This window comes from Limanda limanda, chromosome 5 (genome assembly GCF_963576545.1).
Source record: "Limanda limanda chromosome 5, fLimLim1.1, whole genome shotgun sequence".
Taxonomy (NCBI): domain Eukaryota; kingdom Metazoa; phylum Chordata; class Actinopteri; order Pleuronectiformes; family Pleuronectidae; genus Limanda; species Limanda limanda.
The window spans coordinates 2,139,521-2,162,336 of record NC_083640.1 but is presented as its reverse complement, the minus strand read 5'-3'; the positions used below and the strand labels follow the sequence as shown (position 1 = coordinate 2,162,336).

Below are 22,816 nucleotides of genomic sequence, written 5' to 3'. Positions count from 1 at the left end.
CATGAGATCACACTAAGCCTAAACCTCCATTAGCACCTGCTGATGCTGCAGCAGAATGCCTGAAAGCTGGAGGAGGAAGTGATTGATGTTACAGTTCACGACACAGAGACGTGAGCGTCGGAGGATTTCTCGTCTCAAACGATTCCTTTCAACCTCGACTCGCAGCAACTTAACTGAACTGTTATCGTTTGAACTCTAAAGCTTCTCCTCACTCGCTCCCACGTTGCTTTCGCTCCCAATTTTTGCCCGAGAGCCAAAATGACTTTCAGCTCACACACTGAAGTTTATGTAAATTCCCGTCCTCAATCTTAATGTGCGTTTCCGTATCGTTTCATCCTGCCGTCCCGCTACACAGCAGAGGCAGAAAAAAGGATTATGAACCATATTTTATGCAGAAATGCTGCTTAATGTTGCTGTGATGCCCGGGATGCATGTTGGGCTGAATGCCTTTTTTCTTATTTGTCGTTTAGAACATCTGCAGAAGCTTTGTCCCACTTGTTTGTGCGTTTGAAAAATAGGCAAGCAAATGCAAATATCCCCTCTTTGGTTTTACTATAAGTAACGTGTCACTCTTGCAGTGTATCTGTGTTCCTGGTGTTGATGGCGTTGCAGGAACGTGTGAGTCTGTGTGACGGCTGCAGTGTGGATGTTCACGCCCTCAGCAGCAGCAGACACAGTAGATTTCCACTCCCGGCTGATGGCGAGCCGCCTGTCGCCTGCCGCGGTGCCATTTTTAGCCTCGTTGCCACCTTGCTTTCCGTGCCACGTGTGGGCAGGAGCTGGCCGGGCCGCCCCCCCCCCCCCCCCCCCCCGCGGCCCCCGGGGGACCAGGCGCTGACTGAAGCACACTAGTGGTCTTAAGGAGCGCTGCTGAGGGGAAGTCCTGTGTGCGTTTGAAGTAGGGACCTCAGAAAGCCTGTTTACTCTAGAGGAGGGAGGGGAGGGATGGGGGGGCGGGGGGAGCTGGCCCGCTGCACAAGAATGCCTGTGTCATGACGGGAGCGGCGGAGGAGAGGAATGTGCTCCACAATCCCAACTCTGTCGGAGAGACGGGCCGCGGCCGAGGCGGAAGCCGTTCCTCACTATTTGCTTTAGCTCCGGCTGCACTCAATCAGCGAGCTGTCTGCGGAGTGAAGCATCCTGGGAATTATGAAAAATGGCTCCTGCTGTTATTTATGGGCCTGAGATTTCTACCCTCGTGCCAGACATCTAAACAGGCCGGGTAATGAAATATCAAGAATTAGAATTAAATTATTTATTAGGATTGCAGATATCTTCTGAGGAACTGGGGAGATTGTTTTTTTAATATTCAGATGATTTGAACATGTGAGTGAGGACGTCTCCAGCTGAGGAACCTGAACGTCTCCATCTTCTTCTGAAGGTTCTGAAGTGTTAATATCCCGACATGAGACTGAACGATCATGAATAATAAGAGAAGCAGTTTCATGGTGTGATGGACGCTGCTTTAAAGATAAATCTGATTCCTGATCAAGCTGTAACGTGAGCTTCTCATCGTCATGATCTTTCCTGCACAGTAAATTTTACTCAAAATAAATAAAATAAATAAAATAAATAAAATAAATAAAATAAATAAAATAAATAAAATAAATAAAATAAATAAAATAAATAAAATAAATAAAATAAATAAAATAAATAAATAAAAAGACAACATTTGGTCCCAGTCTAAATGCAGTAAAATTTACTCTTATGACAGTTAAACTTTCAGAGTTAAATTTACTCTATTTAGTGCAAGAATTTTACTCTACATGATGATAATTCACTCCATTTAGCATAAAATAAAAACAACCCTACTCTACCCTATAGTTTAACTCTGTATAGAACTGAATTTTACTCAATACAGAAATCAAAATTATAAATGGTACATCATTTTACTCCAAATAGAATTTATTATGAAATGAATGTTACTTTAAAGAGTTTAACTTAATTATGAATAGAACAGAATTTGACTCGCTATATAACTTTTTACACACAGTCATTATACACTGCAAAGTTTTTAAAAAGGTGAAATAAATAGATCAGAACCCAATACCTTCACTGACACCTTTACTTTATTAAGTGTTCACAGGAAACAGTATGGCACAATATAAAAACTGGAGTCATTATGACTGTAAGACACCTGTAACCATGGTCAGATGATTTGAACATGTGAGTGAGGACGTCTCCAGCTGAGGCTCCTGAACGTCTCCATCTTCTTCTGAGGGTTCTGAAGTGTTAATATCCCGACATGAGACTGAACGGTCATGAATAATAATAGAAGCAGTTTCATGGATTGATGGACGCTGCTTTAAAGATAAATCTGATTCCTGATCAAGCTGTAACGTGGGCTTCTCATCGTCATGAGCTTTCCTGCACAGTCAATTTTACTCAAATTGAATAAAATAAATAAAATAAATAAAATAAATAAAATAAATAAAATAAATAAAATAAATAAAATAAATAAAATAAATAAAATAAATAAAATAAATAAAATAAAATAAAATGAATAAAAAGACAACATTTGGTCCCAGTCTAAATGGAGTAAAATGTACTCTTATGACAGAGTTAAACTTTCAGAGTTAAATTTACTCTATTCAGTGCAATAATTGTACTCTACATGATGATAATTCACTCCATTTAGCATAAAATAAAAACAACTCTACCCTAGTTTTACTCTGTATAGAATTGAATTTTACTCAATACAGAAATCAAAATTATAAATGGTACATCATTTTACTCCAAATAGAATTTATTATGAAATGAATGTTACTTTAAAGAGTTTAACTTTATTATGAATAGAACAGAATTTGACTCGCTATATAACTTTTTACACTCAGTCATTATACACTGCAAAGTTTTTAAAAAGGTGAAATAAATAGATCATAACCCAATACCTTCACTGACACCTTTACTTTATTAAGTGTTCACAGGAAACAGTATGGCACAATATAAAAACTGGAGTCATTATGACTGTAAGACACCTGTAACCATGGTCAGATGATTTGAACATGTGAGTGAGGACGTCTCCAGCTGAGGCTCCTGAACGTCTCCGTCTTCTTCTGAAGGTTCTGAAGTGTTAATATCCCAACATGAGACTGAACGGTCATGAATAATAAGAGAAGCAGTTTCATGGTCTGATGGAAGCTGCTCTAAAGATAAATCTGATTCCTGATCATAATGTCACTTTGTTTGGGTCCAGCTCCTGAGGGGGGGGGGGACTCCTCACACACTCGTGGTCCTTGTTGCTCAGTGAAGAGATCCTCGGCTGTAACGTGAGCTTCTCATCCTCAAGAGCTGTCCTGGTCAGATCATTTGAACATGTGAGTGAGGACGTCTCCAGCTGAGGAACCTGAACGTCTCCGTCTTCTTCTGAGGGTTCTGAAGTGTTAATATCCCGACATGAGATTGAAGGTCATGAATAAATACTCATATTCATCTCCCTGGTTATATTTCCATCAGCAGTGAAGAGCAGTGAAGGTCACTCTCAGTTCCGAGCTCCGACACGTTCGTCAGGTTGAGCCGAAGCCGATGAGATGAGATTTGTTTTGACCCCCCCGGCTGCCAGATGCTCTAACACGGCAGGATGATGACTGACCAGAACCTCTGATACACCGGCTGCTGTGACCTTTGTGTCCCGAGCCCTGGCTGGTTTGTAAATGGGCTGCGTGAACCTGCGTGAACCCAATCTTCTGTCCAACGCCGGCGCTGTTTATGGACGTTTATGGACATTACCACAGAAGAAGACCTCCCTCACCTCCAGTTTATGATCAATCTTATGGTCAGAATGAAGATCTGCTGGTGTGGAAGTGCACAGGGAACCATCACATGCACAGCTGGAGGCCAGAGAGGGAGATGTTATTCAGCTGTGGCTCGTCCGGGGGTCCGATGACCTTCAGAGGGGTCACGTCGCTGTTCGCTTGCTGTAGAAATGATTGCAGGGTTTTCACATTCAGGCGATCTAGAGAAAATTGTTCTGATGGAAACGTTAACGAGTCCAATGGCAGCGTTTCTGCTTTCGAAGAGTTGAACACACTTTGGAGTAAAGGTTCTGAACGATGAAGCCTCAGAAAACAACCTCCTCTGATTAAACACCTGCGATAAACACGCAGGGTTCAGATTCATCTCCTCTCAATCTAAAGATGATCTGAGATTAAAGTGAAGCACGAACAAAACTAACAAAAACAAACTCTGTTGAAGTTGAGACCAAATCAAACGTAACAGAGTTAGAATCACAAGCAGCCACAGACTCACGCTGATCATTTATTCACATCTCTCCCAGCTGGGGTTTGAACCTGCGTCTCTTTAATGACCAAGCTGCTGCTGCTGCTGCCCGAGCGTTTTAATTCTGTCATTATAGTGGAAAATTAAATCTGCAGTTGAGTGTGGAGGGATTTCTGTGGCCACTCGCTGGTCGAGGATTACCACTGGGACCAGATGAAGGTTTTCATCTCAGCAGTCGTCTCCTGGAGGCTGGACAGAGACGCTCAGAGCTCAGCTGGAATAAGGGACATCAGAATCAGAATCAGAATCAGAATCAGGATCAGGATCAGAATCAGAATCAGAATCAGAATCAGAATCAGAATCAGAATCAGAGTCAGAGTCAGAATCAGAATCAAGATCAGAATCAGAATCAGGATCAGAATCAGAATCAGAATCAGAATCAGAATTTACCTGGAATTTGCTCTGGTTTTTGGTGCATACAATGAACACAGAAACATAAAAACACAATAAATACACCACACATGAGAAAAACAATAAAAAACAATATATATTTACTCACTATTTACTTATTATTTACTCACTTTTTCTAATATTTATACAAAGTAACATTTATTTAGACATAAACATATCTATATAAAAATATATAAAAGATAAAAGATATAAAAAGTGAAGTAAAAAGTGAAATGCAAAATGCAAAACAGTGAACAGTGTCAAATTGCAATATGCAATGTAATGCAGTATAATATAATATAATATGTGTTAATTTAACACATCCTTGAGGTGGGGGTCTCGATCCTAATCCTAATCCTGATCATAAAGTCAATTTGTGTGGGTCCAGTTCTTGAGGGGGGGGCTCTGAATGACAGTGAAGAGTCTGAAGGACCTGAACGCTCTCACACACTCGTTCTCCTTGTTGTCACAGTGAAGAGATCCTCAGCGTTTCATCGACTCATGAGCTCGAGAGTCGTCACAGCCCGAGGCTTCGTTCAGCAAGTGAACATGAAGTGTCATTAGCTGAGTGTTTTGCAGCAGGTTGTTTGTTCACACGTCACACTGGTTGTGTTACTGCAGGTGGTTTGTTCACACGTCACACTGGTTGTGTTACTGCAGGTTGTGTGTTCACACGTCACACTGGTTGTGTTACTGCCTCCGAGGCACGTTAACTGCTGCAGGTTCAGATTCACTCTGTGCTGTTCTGAGTGAAGGATCCTTTTCATGACAGTTTTGTTTTTGATTCAAGTTTTGCTTATTTCCAGCTGGAGTCATTTATATAGAAAGACTAATAATAATCTGACAATGTTTATCACTGACAACATTTAAAATATATAAACTTGTAGGTACATGACCAAGTGGATGGAAACTCAAACTTCAAGTTTTGTTTTGCTGCAATAAAAAATCCTTTTCACATTCAACAATCAGTGTATAAATACTTTTTTTGGCTGATAATCAATGAACATTATGCTTTTAACAGTTGAGTCCAACGTGTCATCTTCACTTTGCTTGATTTTTGTAACAAACTGTTGAATAAACTCAAATCTATTCAAACTAGATTGATTCATAACAGAACAACACACACTTGCTGCTGCTCCTCAATCCTTCATCTCCTTCATCTCCTTCATCTCTTCCATCTTCTCCATCTCCTCACTCCTTCATCTCCTTCATCTCCTCCATCTCCTTCATCTCCTTCATCTCCTTCATCTCCTTCATCTCCTTCATCTCCTCACTCCTCCGTCTCCTTCATCTCCTCCATTTCCTTCTTCATCGTGTTGGAATCACTCCAGTCAACAGAAGCCTGACTCCGCCCTGAACATCAGATAATATCAAACCAATCTGATTACAGATCAAATGGATGTGAAGTCAGATTCACACTGTGCGTATCAAATCGGGCAGAACTATCATTTCATAATGAGTTCATGATGATGTAATTCCCAGATGATCATGAGTTGCTCCTCAAACCGAAGCTTTATGAGTCTTTTGTTTTATTTTATGCAGAATATTTGTTGAAGTTGAGCTTAACTCTTAAAGTTAATCCTCAGACGTTGTTTCCTAATTTCAGCAACAGAGTAGGAATGTATGAAATGAAAACTCTGACACAAACATCTGTATGATCTCTGTTCAGAACCACAGCTGGATGTCCCCGGGACTCTGGACTCTGTGGCCCAGCAGGTCAACGCCACCATCAGCCGCCGCCGCCGGGACGCCGGAGAGGACGACTACAACATCGAAATCCTGCTGGGGGTCGACGACTCGGTGGTTCGATTCCACGGGAAGGAGCATGTGCAGAACTACCTGCTCACCCTCATGAACATAGTAAGTCACAACCCTCACATTTCTACCTTTTCCTCAGTTTGTTTCCTTTCGTCCACAAACAAACACAAAGAGATTTTAACAAAGTCCAAAAAGCAGCATTTAAAAAACTTTGCTTTCTGTGAGTTTGTGTAAAACAAAGTTCTGTGGATTGATCTGGAGCCCGGAGCAGTTGGACCCGGACCACAGTGTCCTGCCCAGTGTCCCACAGATCTTTGTCTTTATGGCCACATTCCTGTCTGGACACAGATATGCTCTCAAATAAATTTTAAGTGAGATCTTTATTATTTTTTTTAATTAAGACCTAAGGGGCCTAATAAAAACTTGTTTGAAAACAGGCACCTTAAAAACCTGAGGGTTTTCTAAAGAGCTGCAACTTGTACTGAACCCGTTGTCTCTTCCTCTGGAGCAGAAACAGACACACAAAACACTACACAACTAATGGGCTGCTTCAACATTTGTCTCACACTGTAAATCATTAAATTCCCTCTAAAGTTCCAGAGTAAACTCAACTTAATCCTCCCACTTCTTCCTCCTCCTCCTCCTCGAACATGTCTCCCACCGGCTGTGGCTCATCAGGGACAATGTCTGAATCTGAATCTTCTTCATTGTTATCTTCATCATTGTTTTTGTAAACAAAACTCTTCTGTAATCTGCTTCAACATTGTTCCCCTGAAATTTAAAAACTTAACTAAGAGCGCTGAACAACCAGGTGCATTCCCCACAGTGGATTCCATCTCTCCTGGAAGGATTTCAGTTAAAGAGGTATAGAAGCATCTGTCAGATAAAGTCAAAATAACCAGGAAAATATTCTTCCTCTGGAGCAGAAACAGACGTACACAACTAATGGGCTGCTTCAACATTTGTCTCACACTGTAAATCATTAAGATCCCTCTAAAGTTCCAGAGATATCCTGCCACTTCTTCCTCCTCCTTCTCCTCCTCTTCCTCTTCCTCCTCCTCCTCCTCCTCGAACATGTCTGCCCACCGGCTGTGGCTCATCAGGGACAATGTCTGCACCTGAATTTTCTTCATTGTTATCTTCATCATTGTTTTTGTAAACAAAAACTCTTCTGTAATCTGCTTCAACATCGTTCCCCTGAAATTTAAAAACTTAACTAAGAGCGCTGAACAACCAGGTGCATTCCTCACAGTGGATCCCAGTTCCCCTGGAATTAGGTAGAAGCATCTGTTACATAAATTCTAAATAAACAGGGAAATATGGGTTCAAAAGAATGTCCACATTAGTGCAGACAAGGTCCTTAGACTGACGGGAAGCTCGTTAAAATGAAAAGTTAAGGACTAATTGATGAAGGAGGAGGAACGTCCAGTCAGCAAGATGTTCTCTGCCACTGTGAGTCTTACAAGTGGCTGTAAAAAAATCCATCTTAATATTAAAGTGTAGGAGCAACAGAAATAAGGAATCTCCAGTTGTCTCTCTGGTTTTGTCCAGGAGACTAGATCAGGATCCAGCAGCACCTGGATCAGTTCTGTAGCTCGGAGCCTGAAACGATGAAGAGGAGGATCAGCTCTGCTCGTTAGTCAGTGTGATCTCCATCCAGGAGCCAGCAGCGTTTACACCTGAGTTCCCCTCATCGTCTCACTGCTCATGTTCTCAGCCGCCGGGAGGACGGAGCCAGAAGTGGCCTCTGAAGGAATGATAACATCTGCTCACACTCATAAAGTGGTGAAACCTGCAGAATCACCTTCTTCTGCTCGGGTTGGCTTCACCTCAGCAGGGGGTCTCGAGCTCAGTCGCCTCAGGAACCAGAGAGGAACCACAGGGTTTCTCATCAGGAGTCTCAGAGGAACCACAGGGTTTCTCATCAGGAGCCTCAGAGGAACCACAGGGTTTCTCATCAGGAGCCTCAGAGGCACCACAAGGTTTCTCATCAGGAACCAGAGAGGAACCACAGGGTTTCTCATCAGGAGCCTCAGAGGAACCACAAGGTTTCTCATCAGGAACCAGAGAGGAACCACAGGGTTTCTCATCAGGAGACTCAGAGGAACCACAGGGTTTCTCATTAGGAGCCTCAGAGGAACCACAGGGTTTCTCATCAGGAGCCTCAGAGGAACCACAGGGTTTCTCATCAGGAGCCTCAGAGGAACCACAGGGTTTCTCATCAGGGGCCTCAGAGGAACCACAGGGTTTCTCATCAGGAGCCTCAGAGGAACCACATGGTTTCTCATCAGGAGCCTCAGAGGAACCACAAGGTTTCTCATCAGGAGCCTCAGAGGAACCACAGGGTTTCTCATCAGGAGCCTCAGAGGAACAACTGGTTTCTCATCAGGAGCCTCAGAGGAACCACAGGGTTTCTCATCAGGAGCCTCAGAGGAACCACAAGGTTTCTCATCAGGAGCCTCGGAGGAACCACAGGGTTTCTCATCAGGAGCCTCAGAGGAACCACAGGGTTTCTCATCAGGAGCCTCAGAGGAACCACAGGGTTTCTCATCAGGAGCCTCAGAGGAACCACAGGGTTTCTCATCAGGAACCAGAGAGGAACCACAGGGTTTCTCATCAGGAGCCTCAGAGGAACCACAGGGTTTCTCATCAGGAGCCTCAGAGGAACAACTGGTTTCTCATCAGGAGCCTCAGAGGAACCACAGGGTTTCTCATCAGGAGCCTCAGAGGAACCACAGGGTTTCTCATCAGGAGCCTCAGAGGAACCACAGGGTTTCTCATCAGGAGCCTCAGAGGAACCACATGGTTTCTCATCAGGAGCCTCAGAGGAACCACAGAGTTTCTCATCAGGAGCCTCAGAGGAACAACTGGTTTCTCATCAGGGGAACACAGAGGAACCACAGGGTTTCTCATCAGGAGCCTCAGAGGAACCACAGGGTTTCTCATCAGGGGAACACAGAGGAACCACAAGGTTTCTCATCAGGAACCAGAGAGGAACCACAGGGTTTCTCATCTGGAGCCTCAGAGGAACCACAAGGTTTCTCATCAGGAACCAGAGAGGAACCACAGGGTTTCTCATCTGGAGCCTCAGAGGAACCACAGGGTTTCTCATCAGGGGAACACAGAGGAACCACAAGGTTTCTCATCAGGAACCAGAGAGGAACCACAGGGTTTCTCATCTGGAGCCTCAGAGGAACCACAGGGTTTCTCATCAGGAGCCTCAGAGGAACCACAGGGTTTCTCATCAGGAGCCTCAGAGGAACCACATGGTTTCTCATTAGGAGCCTCAGAGGAACCACATGGTTTCTCATCAGGAACCAGAGAGGAACCACAAGGTTTCTCATCAGGAGCCTCAGAGGAACCACAGGGTTTCTCATCAGGAGCCTCAGAGGAACCACAGGGTTTCTCATCAGGAACCAGAGAGGAACCACAAGGTTTCTCGTCAGGAACCAGAGAGGAACCACAGGGTTTCTCATCAGGAGTCTCAGAGGAACCACAGGGTTTCTCATCTGGAGTCTCAGAGGAACCACAGGGTTTCTCATCAGGAGCCTTAGAGGAACCACAGGGTTTCTCATCAGAAGCCAGAGAGGAACCACAGGGTTTCTCATCAGGAGCCTTAGAGGAACCACAGGGTTTCTCATCAGGAGCCTCAGAGGAACCACAGGGTTTCTCATCAGGAGCCTCAGAGGAACCACAGGGTTTCTCATCAGGAGCCTCAGAGGAACCAAAGGGTTTCTTATCAGGAGCCTCAGAGGAACCACAGGGTTTCTCATCAGGAGCCTCAGAGGAACCACAGGGTTTCTCATCAGGAGCCTCGGAGGAACCACAGGGTTTCTCATCAGGAGCCTCGGAGGAACCACAGGGTTTCTCATCAGGAGCCTCAGAGGAACCACAGGGTTTCTCATCTGGAGCCTCAGAGGAACCACAGGGTTTCTCATCAGGAGCCTCAGAGGAACCACAGGGTTTCTCATCAGGAACCAGAGAGGAACCACAAGGTTTCTCATCAGGAACCAGAGAGGAACCACAAGGTTTCTCATCAGGAGCCTCAGAGGAACCACAGGGTTTCTCATCAGGAGTCTCAGAGGAACCACAGGGTTTCTCATTAGGAGCCTCAGAGGAACCACAGGGTTTCTCATTAGGAGTCTCAGAGGAACCACAGGGTTTCTCATCAGGAACCAGAGAGGAACCACAAGGTTTCTCATCAGGAACCAGAGAGGAACCACAAGGTTTCTCATCAGGAGCCTCAGAGGAACCACAGGGTTTCTCATCAGGAGCCTCAGAGGAACCACAAGGTTTCTCATCAGGAACCAGAGAGGAACCACAAGGTTTCTCATCAGGAGCCTCAGAGGAACCACAGGGTTTCTCATCAGGAGCCTCAGAGGAACCACAGGGTTTCTCATCAGGAGCCTCAGAGGAACCACAGGGTTTCTCATCAGGAGCCTCGGAGGAACCACAGGGTTTCTCATCAGGAGCCTCAGAGGAACAACAAGGTTTCTCATCAGGAACCAGAGAGGAACCCCAAGGTTTCTCATCAGGAGCCTCAGAGGAACCACAGGGTTTCTCATCAGGAGCCTCAGAGGAACAACTGGTTTCTCATCAGGAGCCTCAGAGGAACCACAGGGTTTCTCATCAGGAGCCTCAGAGGAACCTAAGGGTTTCTCATCAGGGGAACACAGAGAAGCCGGGCTCGTGGTCTCCACCGTCGGCCGGCTGCAGACCGAGATGTTGCCCTGGTGAAACATCTGGATCCAGAAGGAGAAGCACCACTGATTCCATGCTTCCTGCAGAGAGGCTGCGGAGGCTGAGGATCAGAGCCGCCCTGAAGGAGCCGGGCTGAGATGAACATGACAGTGTATCACATATGCTAATGCACGCTAATCCTGATAGCCGTGTTTGTGTTGTGCTGCCGATGGCGTTGGGCAGAAGAAAAACGACACTAAAAACCACGCAGCCACTTCGGGAACGAGCGTCTGAATCCAAAGAGACAAAGCTAATCGTTGACAAGCAGGTTAGGTGTTGTTGTGCGATGACGAGTCGGCCGTGAACAGGATTGTTCTGCTGCTGATTGTGTGTCAGGTTGATATCGAGAGTGTCACATCCTGCTTTGTGTGTCGAGCACAGAAAGGGCTTGTTGTGCGTTTTCTTGTGAACGTGTTGCTCCAGAAACATTTGATGGAGGGGATTATCCTTTCAGAGGCACTGACGACATCATTTGGACTCTGCTCTTTCTTTGCCGTCCTTTAGCTTTTGTCTGCATTGTGTTGTCGCCTCTGTATGAGGATGTGTGGGAAATGAGGATCGTCATAGAGCGGTGACAGATTCCATCTACAAACACACTGAAGGTTTTAGTGTTGTGGGGATGGAAGCAGTTTGCTTAGAATAGCTCTAACTGTCGTCTGTGTTCAGATGAGGAACAGTGACGGGAGGTTTAAACGCTTCGGGCTTGAAATCGTTGAAATCTTTAACAAAACTAATTTCATTCAAAAGGGGAAAAGCTCTGAGAGTTCTGTCCTCTCGTCTCTAGTCACTGGGATGAGGAGAATCTGACTTCAAACTAAACTTGACATCAGATCAAACTACTGGCCGAGGTTGAGAGAGAGAGAGAGAGAGAGAGAGAGAGAGAGAGAGAGAGAGAGAGAGAGAGAGAGAGAGAGAGAGAGAGAGAGAGAGAGAGAGAGAGAGAGAGAGAGAGAGAGAGAGAGAGAGAGAGAGAGAGAGAGAGAGAGAGAGAGAGAGAGAGAGAGAGAGAGAGAGCTGGGATTCAGATTCATGGCCGACCAAACGTTTCACTTAGACCAAAGATGAACTGCTTTCATTTAAGCTGCTCCATAATGAAAAATCCATGATCTACTGCTTATCCTGTGAGGACACACACACACACACACACACACACACAAACACACACACACACACACACACACCTCCTCTGTCATTATTGAAGCTGCACAGACTTTCCTACTTATCACGACATTTGTCTCCGTTGCTGCTGTTGTCCGTCTGATCTTCACCTTCACCTGAAGTCTCCGATCCCATGAAGTTATGAGTTTGTTAATTAGTTTCTGTGACGTTCACATTAGAAATGAGTGAGACTTAAAGTTTATTATTAGATATATGAACATGTGATTTCAGAACCTTTATCTCCACATTCTTCTGGGGTTGGATTTGATCTTTTCAGAGAAGTGGACGTTGAGTGAGGAGGTTTTTTAGCCTTTCAGGTTTCACGCCACATTTCTCTTTCTTCCTGCAGTCATGAATACAGATTGTGGCGGCCACAGGTGGATCCACTTCAGGCCTTTGTGTGCACATGAAAAGCCAGCTGATGGAATTCCTTCGCCTGGTTTTCCCCCTGGATGTCTGAGATCAATATTTGCTTCACATCTGTCATTGAAGTGCTGGACAGGAGCTATTACACGCTGCCTCATGAAAAGTTATATCTGGCCTGGTCCAGTTTGACAAGTCGAGATGGAATCAGTGAGTCAACAGACGACACATCGGCGATGATGATGACCAGAAGTTTCCTTCAGAGTCAGAAGAGAAAAGATAAAAAAGTCAGAGTTTGATTGAAAGGATCCAAACGAAACTCCACTGGACCGAAACCAGTAAAAACACATGAAATGAAAGAATAACAGTGAAATCCAGCGATGCCTTGAAGGGCTGCCAGAGTTTGACGCTCCACTTTGGGGACATGAAGTATTGCATGACTTTTATGGACCTCTGTTGGTCACATGTAGCTATTGCAACAACACTTACATGTAAATATGCTGAGTTCGAATCTAGTTTGTAGTTGGAGAAGCGCTGGAGGCTGTATTTTAAATTTGCAAGGCATCACATTCAAAGTGTTTTTAATATTCTGTTTTTATATTAAAGTCTGTCGCAGCATCAATTAAACATGACTGTTACCGAGGTACATTTAATGCAGGACTGTTGGATTGGATTTTCCTCACGTAGATGCCAGGTCCGTTCTTCTGCTACTAAACAATATCCCTGCAGCTCAAAACAGAATTCAAGTGGCGAAGCAATACATCCATTCATAGCATTCATATCTATGCAGTGTGTGGACAGCAGAACATGCAGATGAGTCAGGAGGACAGATCAAACACACCAGGAGGAATCAGGAGGAGAGACACTGGAACTGATGAGAGGAGCTGGCAGAGAGGAACAGGGATTAAACACACAATCCTCAGAAACAAAGAAACCAGGAGGATTGGAACCTTCTCATTCTGTCCAGTTTCAGCTCTGTTGCTGGGAAACAGCGGTGAGGGAGGAGCTAGTGTCTCTGATCACAGGAAGCTTCTCTGGTCCATGGAGCAGGTGTTCTTCAGAGATGTTAGAAACACGACCGAGCTGTAACTGATCACCTGATCTCAGTTCACTTGGTTTGTCTCTGGGACCGAACAGGATTTATTCTCTACTCGCCTTCTGAACTTTATCTTCAGCTACGATAACGTTTAAATAATTCCAGAACTCTGATAACTTGAAATGGATCTTAAATTTCATTCATCACAGTCGTAAAACCTCTGAAACCTTTAGAGACGCTGTGATGGTTTCATCTCAGCTGAATCATGCTGCTGCACATTCCTCAGATCATCTTTAAAGTTTATTCACTCTGAAACTTTAATGCAAAGGGAGGGGATTCGCAGTGGAAGCTGCTGTGTTGGAGGAATCGATCTCGAACAACCAGGCCCATCACTCCCATCAGACCCCCCCCCCCCCCGTCGATTCTCAGTGATGTATTGTGGTCATTTGAAGTTAGGACCCAGTGAACGTGAGCTGGATGAATAAAACTCACATTAAGAGGAATCGAGTGCTGATGTAAAAGTATGAGAGAACCTGGGATGCCCAACCTGGGAGAAAGATAACATATGGAGTCATTCTGTTCAGTGTCAGAGACGTTTATCTTTTTATATTTTAAATGAAACGCCCATTTGCATTGTGGGTAGTGTTCCGTCAAATTGTTGCTTCACAAAGTTCGAAGCTGAGTAACGGGTTCAACCGGACGCCGGGGGAAACAGTTTGGACTTTCACTGCTTCTCCTGCTCTACAGCAACAGGAGGAAAGTCGGTAAGATTCAGAATCAGAATCAGATTCAGAATCAGAATCAGAATCAGAAGGTATTTATTGCCAAGTAGGTTTGCACCTACCTCGAATTTGCTCTGGTTATTGGTGCACTCAATGAACATAGAAACATAAAAACACAATAAATACACCACACATAAGAAAAACAATAAAAAAACAATACATATTTACTCACTATTTACTTCTTATTTACTCACTTTTTCTAATATTTATACAAAGTAACATTTATTTAGACATAAACATATCTATATACAAATATGGCAAAGATAAAAGATATAAAGAAAAGTCGATAAGAATCAGAATCAGAATCAGAAGGTATTTATTGCTAAGTAGGTTTACACCTACCTAAAATTTGCTCTGGTTATTGGTGCATACAATGAACATAGAAACATAAAAGCACAATAAATACACCACACATAAGAAAAACAATAAAAAACAATATATATTCACTCTCTATTTACTTCTTATTTACTCACTTTTACTAATATTTATACAAAGTAACATTTATTTAGACATAAACATATCTATATACAAGTATATAAAATACTAAATAAAAAATATAAAAGATAAAAGATATAAAAAGTGATATGCAAAATGCAGAGTTCAAAACAGTGAACAGTGTCATATTGCAATATGCAATGTTATGCAGTATGAAAACGTTGCTCTGAGGACAGTTCAGCTCGTCAATACATGCTGCTGGAATATCTCCCTCCTCACTGATTCTGTTCAACCAGGTGAATAAACCCGGTGAGGAATCAGTGAACCACAGAGGACGAGCCGCTGTGACGCAGCTTCACTCCTCCTCCTCCTGGTTGCTAATGAGCTGTTGTCAGAGAACTGGACCAGATGTTGATCTGATCTCTGATCCGATTGGTTCTCAGCGTCCAGGTGATCAGCGAGCGTCAGAACAGCAGCTGAGGACCTGAGCCTGTTAAAGGTCAGCTGTCGATACAGAAACACATGTGTCTGTCACATGTTGGATCTGCTAATCAGAGCTAATTACCTCATTAACAACAAGCAACTACTCTCTTGTGTTGTGATGGATCTCCACTGCAGGCTGGAGAGGGGGGGGGGCGGGTCCACATGGTGCTTTATCAAAGGGTTAGTTTGCATTTGGGGAAATGAGCTCATTAGCTTTCCTGTCAAGAGTGAGATGAGATCAATAGCTCTTTCAAATGTTTGTGTGATTCTGCAGCGGCGGGGGGGGGGGGGGGGGGAGCTCGGGTCCTGCAGGCGGAACAGCAGCAGCACAGGCAGCAGAGGGAACAGCAGCACAGGCAGCAGAGGGAACAGCTGCTGTGGCTGCGTCCTCAGATCCACAGGATCGACAGCAGCTTCTCTAAAGCTCACTCATCAACTCACTGCATCTTATCTGTTTAACTGAATGTACACAAAGATGAACACAGCCGGGGGAATCCAAGAAACAAAGGGGAAACAAATATCTGCTTGTGTATTTGTGATTTTAGGGAGAGGGACATGCAGATATTGATCGTCTCAGATGAGGCAAAAGCAAACGTTAGACTATAACTGACCCCACACGGCGGAGGACAGATTCCGTTTAAAGATCCCAGAGACGAGATGAGACGTTTCCCATCGAGCAGGAAACAGCGAAAACAAGATCCGATTAAAGATTAAAGAAATAAGAGAAACCAGAAACCGTCTTCGAGAGAATTTAATTTGACTTTTCCACTTTGTTGATGTTCCATCTGCTAACATGGAGGAGGCGAGGTTGATAGCAGGTGTAATAGGGTGATATACTACAACCAAACACCAGGTGGCGATCTCCCTTTGACAGCAATCTTTAACTACCTATGGGCATGAATGATAACTGCAACATACTTAGTAATGTGATTATAGTGTTTAGTATATATAATATAAACCCAGAGTCCATACAGTAAATATAGAGAAAGCAAGAGTAACAGTTTTTACAATGAAACTTAAAAAAATATATAAAATAACATTCATTAAATTGAAATGAAACTAAATTATTATAATAAATTCAAATACCTATGAACTCATACAATGTGAAGTTTATTAAGATAGAGCACTGAACTCTTCATCATCACTCAATTCTTCAACCGGAAATATAATATAATATAATATATAGTAGTGCTGTTAATGCATGATTCTAAACGTCTGTATCTATATATATGTTAATTTCATACCAAGGTTTAATTCCTGATGGATTTTCCTAAAGAATAGAAATGAATGGACCGGCTGATAGACTCACATATTCAGGTGCGATAAGGAAACACGCACATGGAGTCATTTCAACAATCCATCATATTTCCCAAAAGCAGCTTGGACATGATTCTGATCCATGAAGGGAAATTTGATCCCTCTGCCTGATTATCAACACCCACGGTCTGGGGCAGATAAAAGGAACCTGGGTGTAGAGACACCTCCCCCCCGCTCTGAAGCTGCAGGAGGACTCCCTGTGGAGCGGCCTGCACGGGTCCGACTCACCTGGATCTCCTCACATCTCCTCCACAGCTGCAGGCAGCTCAGGTGGCCTGAATACCAAAACGCTTCTTTCTTTCTTCTCTGCAGTTGCATGCGTCTGTTTCTTCTTCACAGAGTCAGATCATTATTATCTCCGAGGCGCTTCCACCTGCAACATACACGAAAATTGATCCGACCCCCGTGAAGCAAATCCAACCGTGTTGTATCCACAGCGTGTTCGTCACAGACGCCGTGGCTCTCACATGTCGAGTCTCTGATGTGCAAATCAACCCTGAAATAACTTTTTGTTCATCCTGAAAAGTTGGAACAGCACAAACTGCAGAGTCTATTATTTATCTGCTGATTGAGGATCTAGCTCCGGCAGCCGTGTCTCCCAGGAACACGTGTAATTAGCTTCCTGTATCCACCGGCTCTCGGAATGCAGGGAACCAGTGATTGCACGGGTCTGTGATTACAACCATTCATGGAGTGACTGGAGGAAAAGGTTTTGATGCTCTCGCTCTCTCTCTCGCTGATGAGTGGGAAGTAGAAACCTCCGAACCCACGGGATCAACCTAGCGTTTACAGAAACACTGCTGAGTGGCCTCCGACTCATCACTTCCTTCCTTCTGCTCCTCAGGTGAACGAGATCTACCACGACGAGTCGCTGGGCGTCCACATCAACGTGGTCCTGGTGAGGATGATCATGCTGGGCTACGCCAAGGTGAGTGAACAGGTGTCGGGTCTGTTAAATGTAGGAAAGGACAGAAACCCGTCAGCACTCAGGACTGCAGGAAGACTAATTGCAGCTGAGAGCCTGACACGTGCTTCCTCTCACTCCTGAGAGAGTTTGATCACATCCCAGAGGAGTCAGATGGAAACAGCTTCACAGGAAGGAGCTTCCACCTGAGCTCATCCACTCATCTGAGTTATTATAACCAAACAAATGAGCTTCTAATCATCACAAGTCATGAATATCAATCTATGTGACAGAATACTAATGTGGTCCTTTGCCTGTCAGTCCATCAGCCTGATAGAGAGAGGGAACCCGTCCCGGAGTCTGGAGAACGTGTGCCGCTGGGCCTTCGTGCAGCAGAAGGGCGACGCCGACCACGCCGAGCACCACGACCACGCCATCTTCCTCACCCGCCAGGGCTTCGGCCCCACGGGGATGCAGGGTAAGACCCCCGATGATGACTCACTGGCGTGGTTCAGATCTGAATGTGCAGTTGTTACTGATCTGAGTCGAGCTACAGCAGGTGGTAGTCTGTTGGACCCGAGGATGATCGGATTAGATTTGAGTGATAAATGTTATTAAACGTCTTATCTCACAATGTTGAACATGAAAACACACAATCCTTCCGCTAGTTATTGTTCAATGCTGCAAACTAACACACAGACAGACTCAAACATCCCCTGTGGGGGGGTAATACAGAAGGAAGAGCTTCAGGTAAAGTGTGTTTAAAAGCACTGAACAAATCAAAAAGCCCTTTATCACCAATATCAAGTGCAGATAACCGGCCTGCTCCTCGGAGGGAAACTCCCCTCCGGCTCCTCTGAGCTGCATGTTTGGCAAATTCCAAATTCATTTCTCTTCTTGTGGAATCAGGAGTGGAAATCCTGGCGTCTCGAGGCCGTTTGCTCCGTCTGCCAGATATCGACTTCCTGTTGTCTCCACGGAACCGAGCAGAACCACTAACTCCCTGAGCTCAGCACTATTAGAATCTCGCGCTGCTTAACGTCTTTTTATCACCTCCCTCTGAACAGCAGCTGCGTTTATTCTCCACTTTACAGTCCAGCGTTGTGTGCATTTTTGTGTGCATTGTGTGCGTTGGCTTCATCCAAACCGCTCTCTCCTTTCTTCTCCTCCAGACAATAGGGAGTAAAATTCATAAGGTGCAATAAGCAGGGACGAGTTATATCCGCTCACGAGATGGAAGAATCTGCTGACCTCACTGAATTCTGTCCAACTTCTTGAATTCATTCACAACTATCAATTTAATCATCAAAGCAATGGAATATCTGTTTTTATGGTTTTTATGCATGATTGAAAGCTTTACAGTACAAGTCTCATTCATCCATTCAGACACATTCATTCATTGGTTATCATCAGGGGCCATTGGGAGCCAGTATTTCGGCCCAGGGACAATTGGCAGGAATCAAACCCCCGGCTCTCTGATTAGTGGAGGAGCCGCTCCACTTCCCCGTGGACAGCAGATGTGTTATGAATATCATCCTGCCTATGGAGGAACATGTAACATATGGTCCCTGTCCCTCCTCTGGAGTCCCTGGATTCATTATGTGTTGTGACTCAGCTTCTCACAGAACTCGTCCAACCAGCTCATTATTTTATTTCACTCCCACTTCGTTGGAACTCCGGGCGGCTTTCCCTCTGAACTCCTGAGATGACAGGTTATTAAAAACTTGCTCCGTTAATAAACAAGCTTCCTGTGAGACCGTGACAGTTTATTCCCAAAGCAGCGGCCACAGTTAATTGGGCAGCGTGTGTGTAATTCCTCCATCGTTCCTCTGGACCACAGGAAATACGCTGCACATCTTCTGAAACGTGAGAATCAGAAGGAGCTGGAACGGCTGAACCAGAACTGAGTGGGACTTAAATACCGTTAACTTCCAGACACAGAACATGTGAATCTCCCAGTGACTCTACTACATATATAGATATTTTAGATATTTAAATATACAGATATGTTTGCAGCCACTCGGAGTAATGAGTCTTCAGATAGTTAACACCTTTACAGAAGTCTGTGCACTTTCCAAGTCAGTGTTTAGCTTCAATATCCAGGTTCACTTCCCTGTCAGGCAGCAGGCTGTTGCTTTTAAAGATAAAACGCTTGCTCAGCAGGAAACAGCAGATAGACAGAGAGCAGCTGGTGAAGGTAGTGAGGCCTCCTACACAATGTGTGTGTGATCTCCCTGCTCTATATGCACATACACACACATACGTCTTTTCTGTTCACAACTTGTGTGTGTGTGTACTTGTCTCTCTATAGTCGTGAGGTCCAATTTGTCTCAAACCATCACTGTGATGATGTGAAGTTGTGAGGACAGATCTCAATGTCCCCACTCTGTCAAGGACTGTTTGAGGGTCAGGTTCGGCTAAAACTAGATCTAGATAGATAGATAGATAGATAGATAGATAGATAGATAGATAGATAGATAGATAGATAGATAGATAGATAGATAGATAGATAGATAGATAGATAGATAGATAGATGGATGGATGGATGGATGGATGGATGGATGGATGGATGGATGGATGGATGGATGGATGGATGGATGGATGGATGGATGGATGGATAGATAGATAGATAGATAGATAGATAGATAGATAGATAGATAGATAGATAGATAGATAGATAGATAGATAGATAGATAGATAGATAGATAGATAGATAGATAGATTGATAAGATAGATAGATAGATAGATAGATAGATAGATAGATAGATAGATAGATAGATAGATAGATAGATAGATAGATAGATAGATAGATAGATAGATAGATAGATAGAGAGATAGAGAGATAGAGAGATAGATAGAGAGAGATATATAGATAGAGAGAGAGAGAGAGATAGATAGATAGATAGATAGATAGATAGATAGATAGATAGATAGATAGATAGATAGATAGATAGATAGATAGATAGATAGATAGATAGATAGATAGATAGATAGATAGATAGATAGATAGATAGATAGATAGATAGATAGATAGATAGAGAGAGAGAGAGATAGATAGATAGATAGATAGAGAGAGAGAGAGATAGATAGATAGATAGATAGATAGATAGATAGATAGATAGATAGATAGATAGATAGATAGATAGATAGATAGATAGATAGATAGATAGATAGATAGATAGATAGATAGATAGATAGATAGATAGATAGATAGATAGATAGATAGATAGATAGATAGATAGATAGATAGATAGATAGATAGATAGATAGATAGATAGATACTTTATTAATCCCGAGGGAAATTTAGATCATCCAGTAGCTTATATACTTAAACACCTCACTGACATACATACATAAATCACATACGGAGAACTATTTACAGATACAGGAATGGAATGCAATGATGTGATTGTGTCAGTGTCCAGTAGGGAAGTGTTCTTGTGCTGCTGGAGTGGAAAGTACAATAAAATATATATATATATATAAAACAACAACAAAATATACTTCGTTTTGCTACGTCCGTGCATGGGGCTAGTATAGCCAGTAAAGGGATGGACAGTGGGTAAAAGGATGCTACTCCACTGTGGTCAGATGGTTTTCAGATGGTTTTCACACCAGCTCCCCTTGTGGTTGGAAGAGGGATCGAGTCCCAGTTGCCTCCTCAGTTCTCACCTACTGGTAATGACGACTGGTCGAGGCCACAGATCTTGATATTTTTCAGCCTGGAGGTAAAACAGTGGAATGGGTTTGACTGGGATTCATCAAACAGAATATCTTTAATAATAGATTTGAGGAGGATATTTATATTTCACCGGGTTCAACAAAACAAAGAGAAGTTGATTAATCGGTTTTTCATTTGAATTCAAAGCGTGACGTCCCCGTGTGGTCGCGGTGGATGAAGTGTCGCCCCCCCCCCCCACTGAGATCCGTGTGGGATCCTTTGAACAACACGCTGACGTGTTTCACGGACACTTCACCCTCCACGTCTAATTAGAAATAAGTGCATGTCTGCATAATGTATGTGAAGATAGCAGCTTATTATATTTTCCATACAAAGAAAAACCTTTTATCTTTATTGTCTCCGCTGCATCGTACGTGAAGGATCACGATGCTAAAAGCTTCTCTGATGTTTCACGAGCGTTTCCACAGGAATATCGAAGCGTTGATGAAAGTGAGAAGATTATCTGTTGACTTCTGGATTTATTATAAAACAGGATGTTCTGTGGGAATAGAAAGTGAAGTCTGTTCCCCGTGTGAAATTGAGTTCAGAGCTGCATTAAAAACATTTCACCTGTTGGATTAGAGACATGCAGCCAAAGTTTCCCCGTCACAGCCCAGTAAGTTTGTTTCTTTGATGCCAGAACCGAGGTTTTAGTTTTTAATCCCTCGACCCCTTTTCATTTTTATGTTGGATTATTTTGTCTAAGCATTCCCTTGTGGGTCTGAATCAGGAAGTGGACGCAGGAAATCCTTTTAACTTTCTTTGACATTGAGCGATAGGACGTCAATAAACATTTTCAACATTTTCCCCAGAGAATATTTCATTGATGTTGATGGAAAACAAACAGGCATATTCAGGTAATCTATATTTCTGAATGTGTGTAGTTTGGTGAAGCTGGATTGAATCAAAGGGACGGTTTGTGTTCCACTGAGAGATTTTCACCTTTCAAAACGTGACAGAACGTAAAATAATAATGAAGAAAAATAATGAATTTTGGCCTTTAAAGGGTTGAGTCCTGATGTTAATTAAGCTTATAATTAAATTAAATTACTCTTTAACGTGTTTATGGGAGTTTTCAGTCCTTTTCGTTTTTAAGTCCTTCACGAGCACAGAAACTGTGATAAATGGGCAGAAGAAGAAGCAGCTTATATTTTCAAAGATTCCTTTCTCTTTACATTTTTAATGAGAGCATCAGAAGCCCGTGTTCTGCTTCCTGTCATCTCTCATTCGGATGCAGTGTGAGAACAAAGTCACATGTTGTGATTTGAAAGGCTTCTCACCTCTCATGGCTTTTGTCAAGTAGTATTTTGTCAATAAATTAGCTATATACACACCATAAATACAATTATCATATTATTAGTTATGTTTAGTGTTTATGAAATGCAATTATGATTATTGTAGCTTGTTATGAGCAGTTTAACACTCGACGTACCAATTTGTTCGATGCTAAT

The 22,816-nt window shown here is 43.3% G+C and overlaps 1 protein-coding gene across 1 annotated transcript in view; it reads left to right on the top strand.

Annotated features, from left to right (window-relative positions):
- adamts3 (ADAM metallopeptidase with thrombospondin type 1 motif, 3) overlaps positions 1-22,816 on the top strand; it is a 121,820-nt gene that overhangs the window by 43,896 nt on the left and 55,108 nt on the right. Inside the window, exons 5-7 of the mRNA XM_061072216.1 lie at positions 6,338-6,528; positions 17,585-17,668; positions 17,966-18,122. Coding sequence (XP_060928199.1) covers positions 6,338-6,528; positions 17,585-17,668; positions 17,966-18,122 — 432 coding nt within the window. The remainder of the gene's footprint in view (positions 1-6,337; positions 6,529-17,584; positions 17,669-17,965; positions 18,123-22,816) is intronic.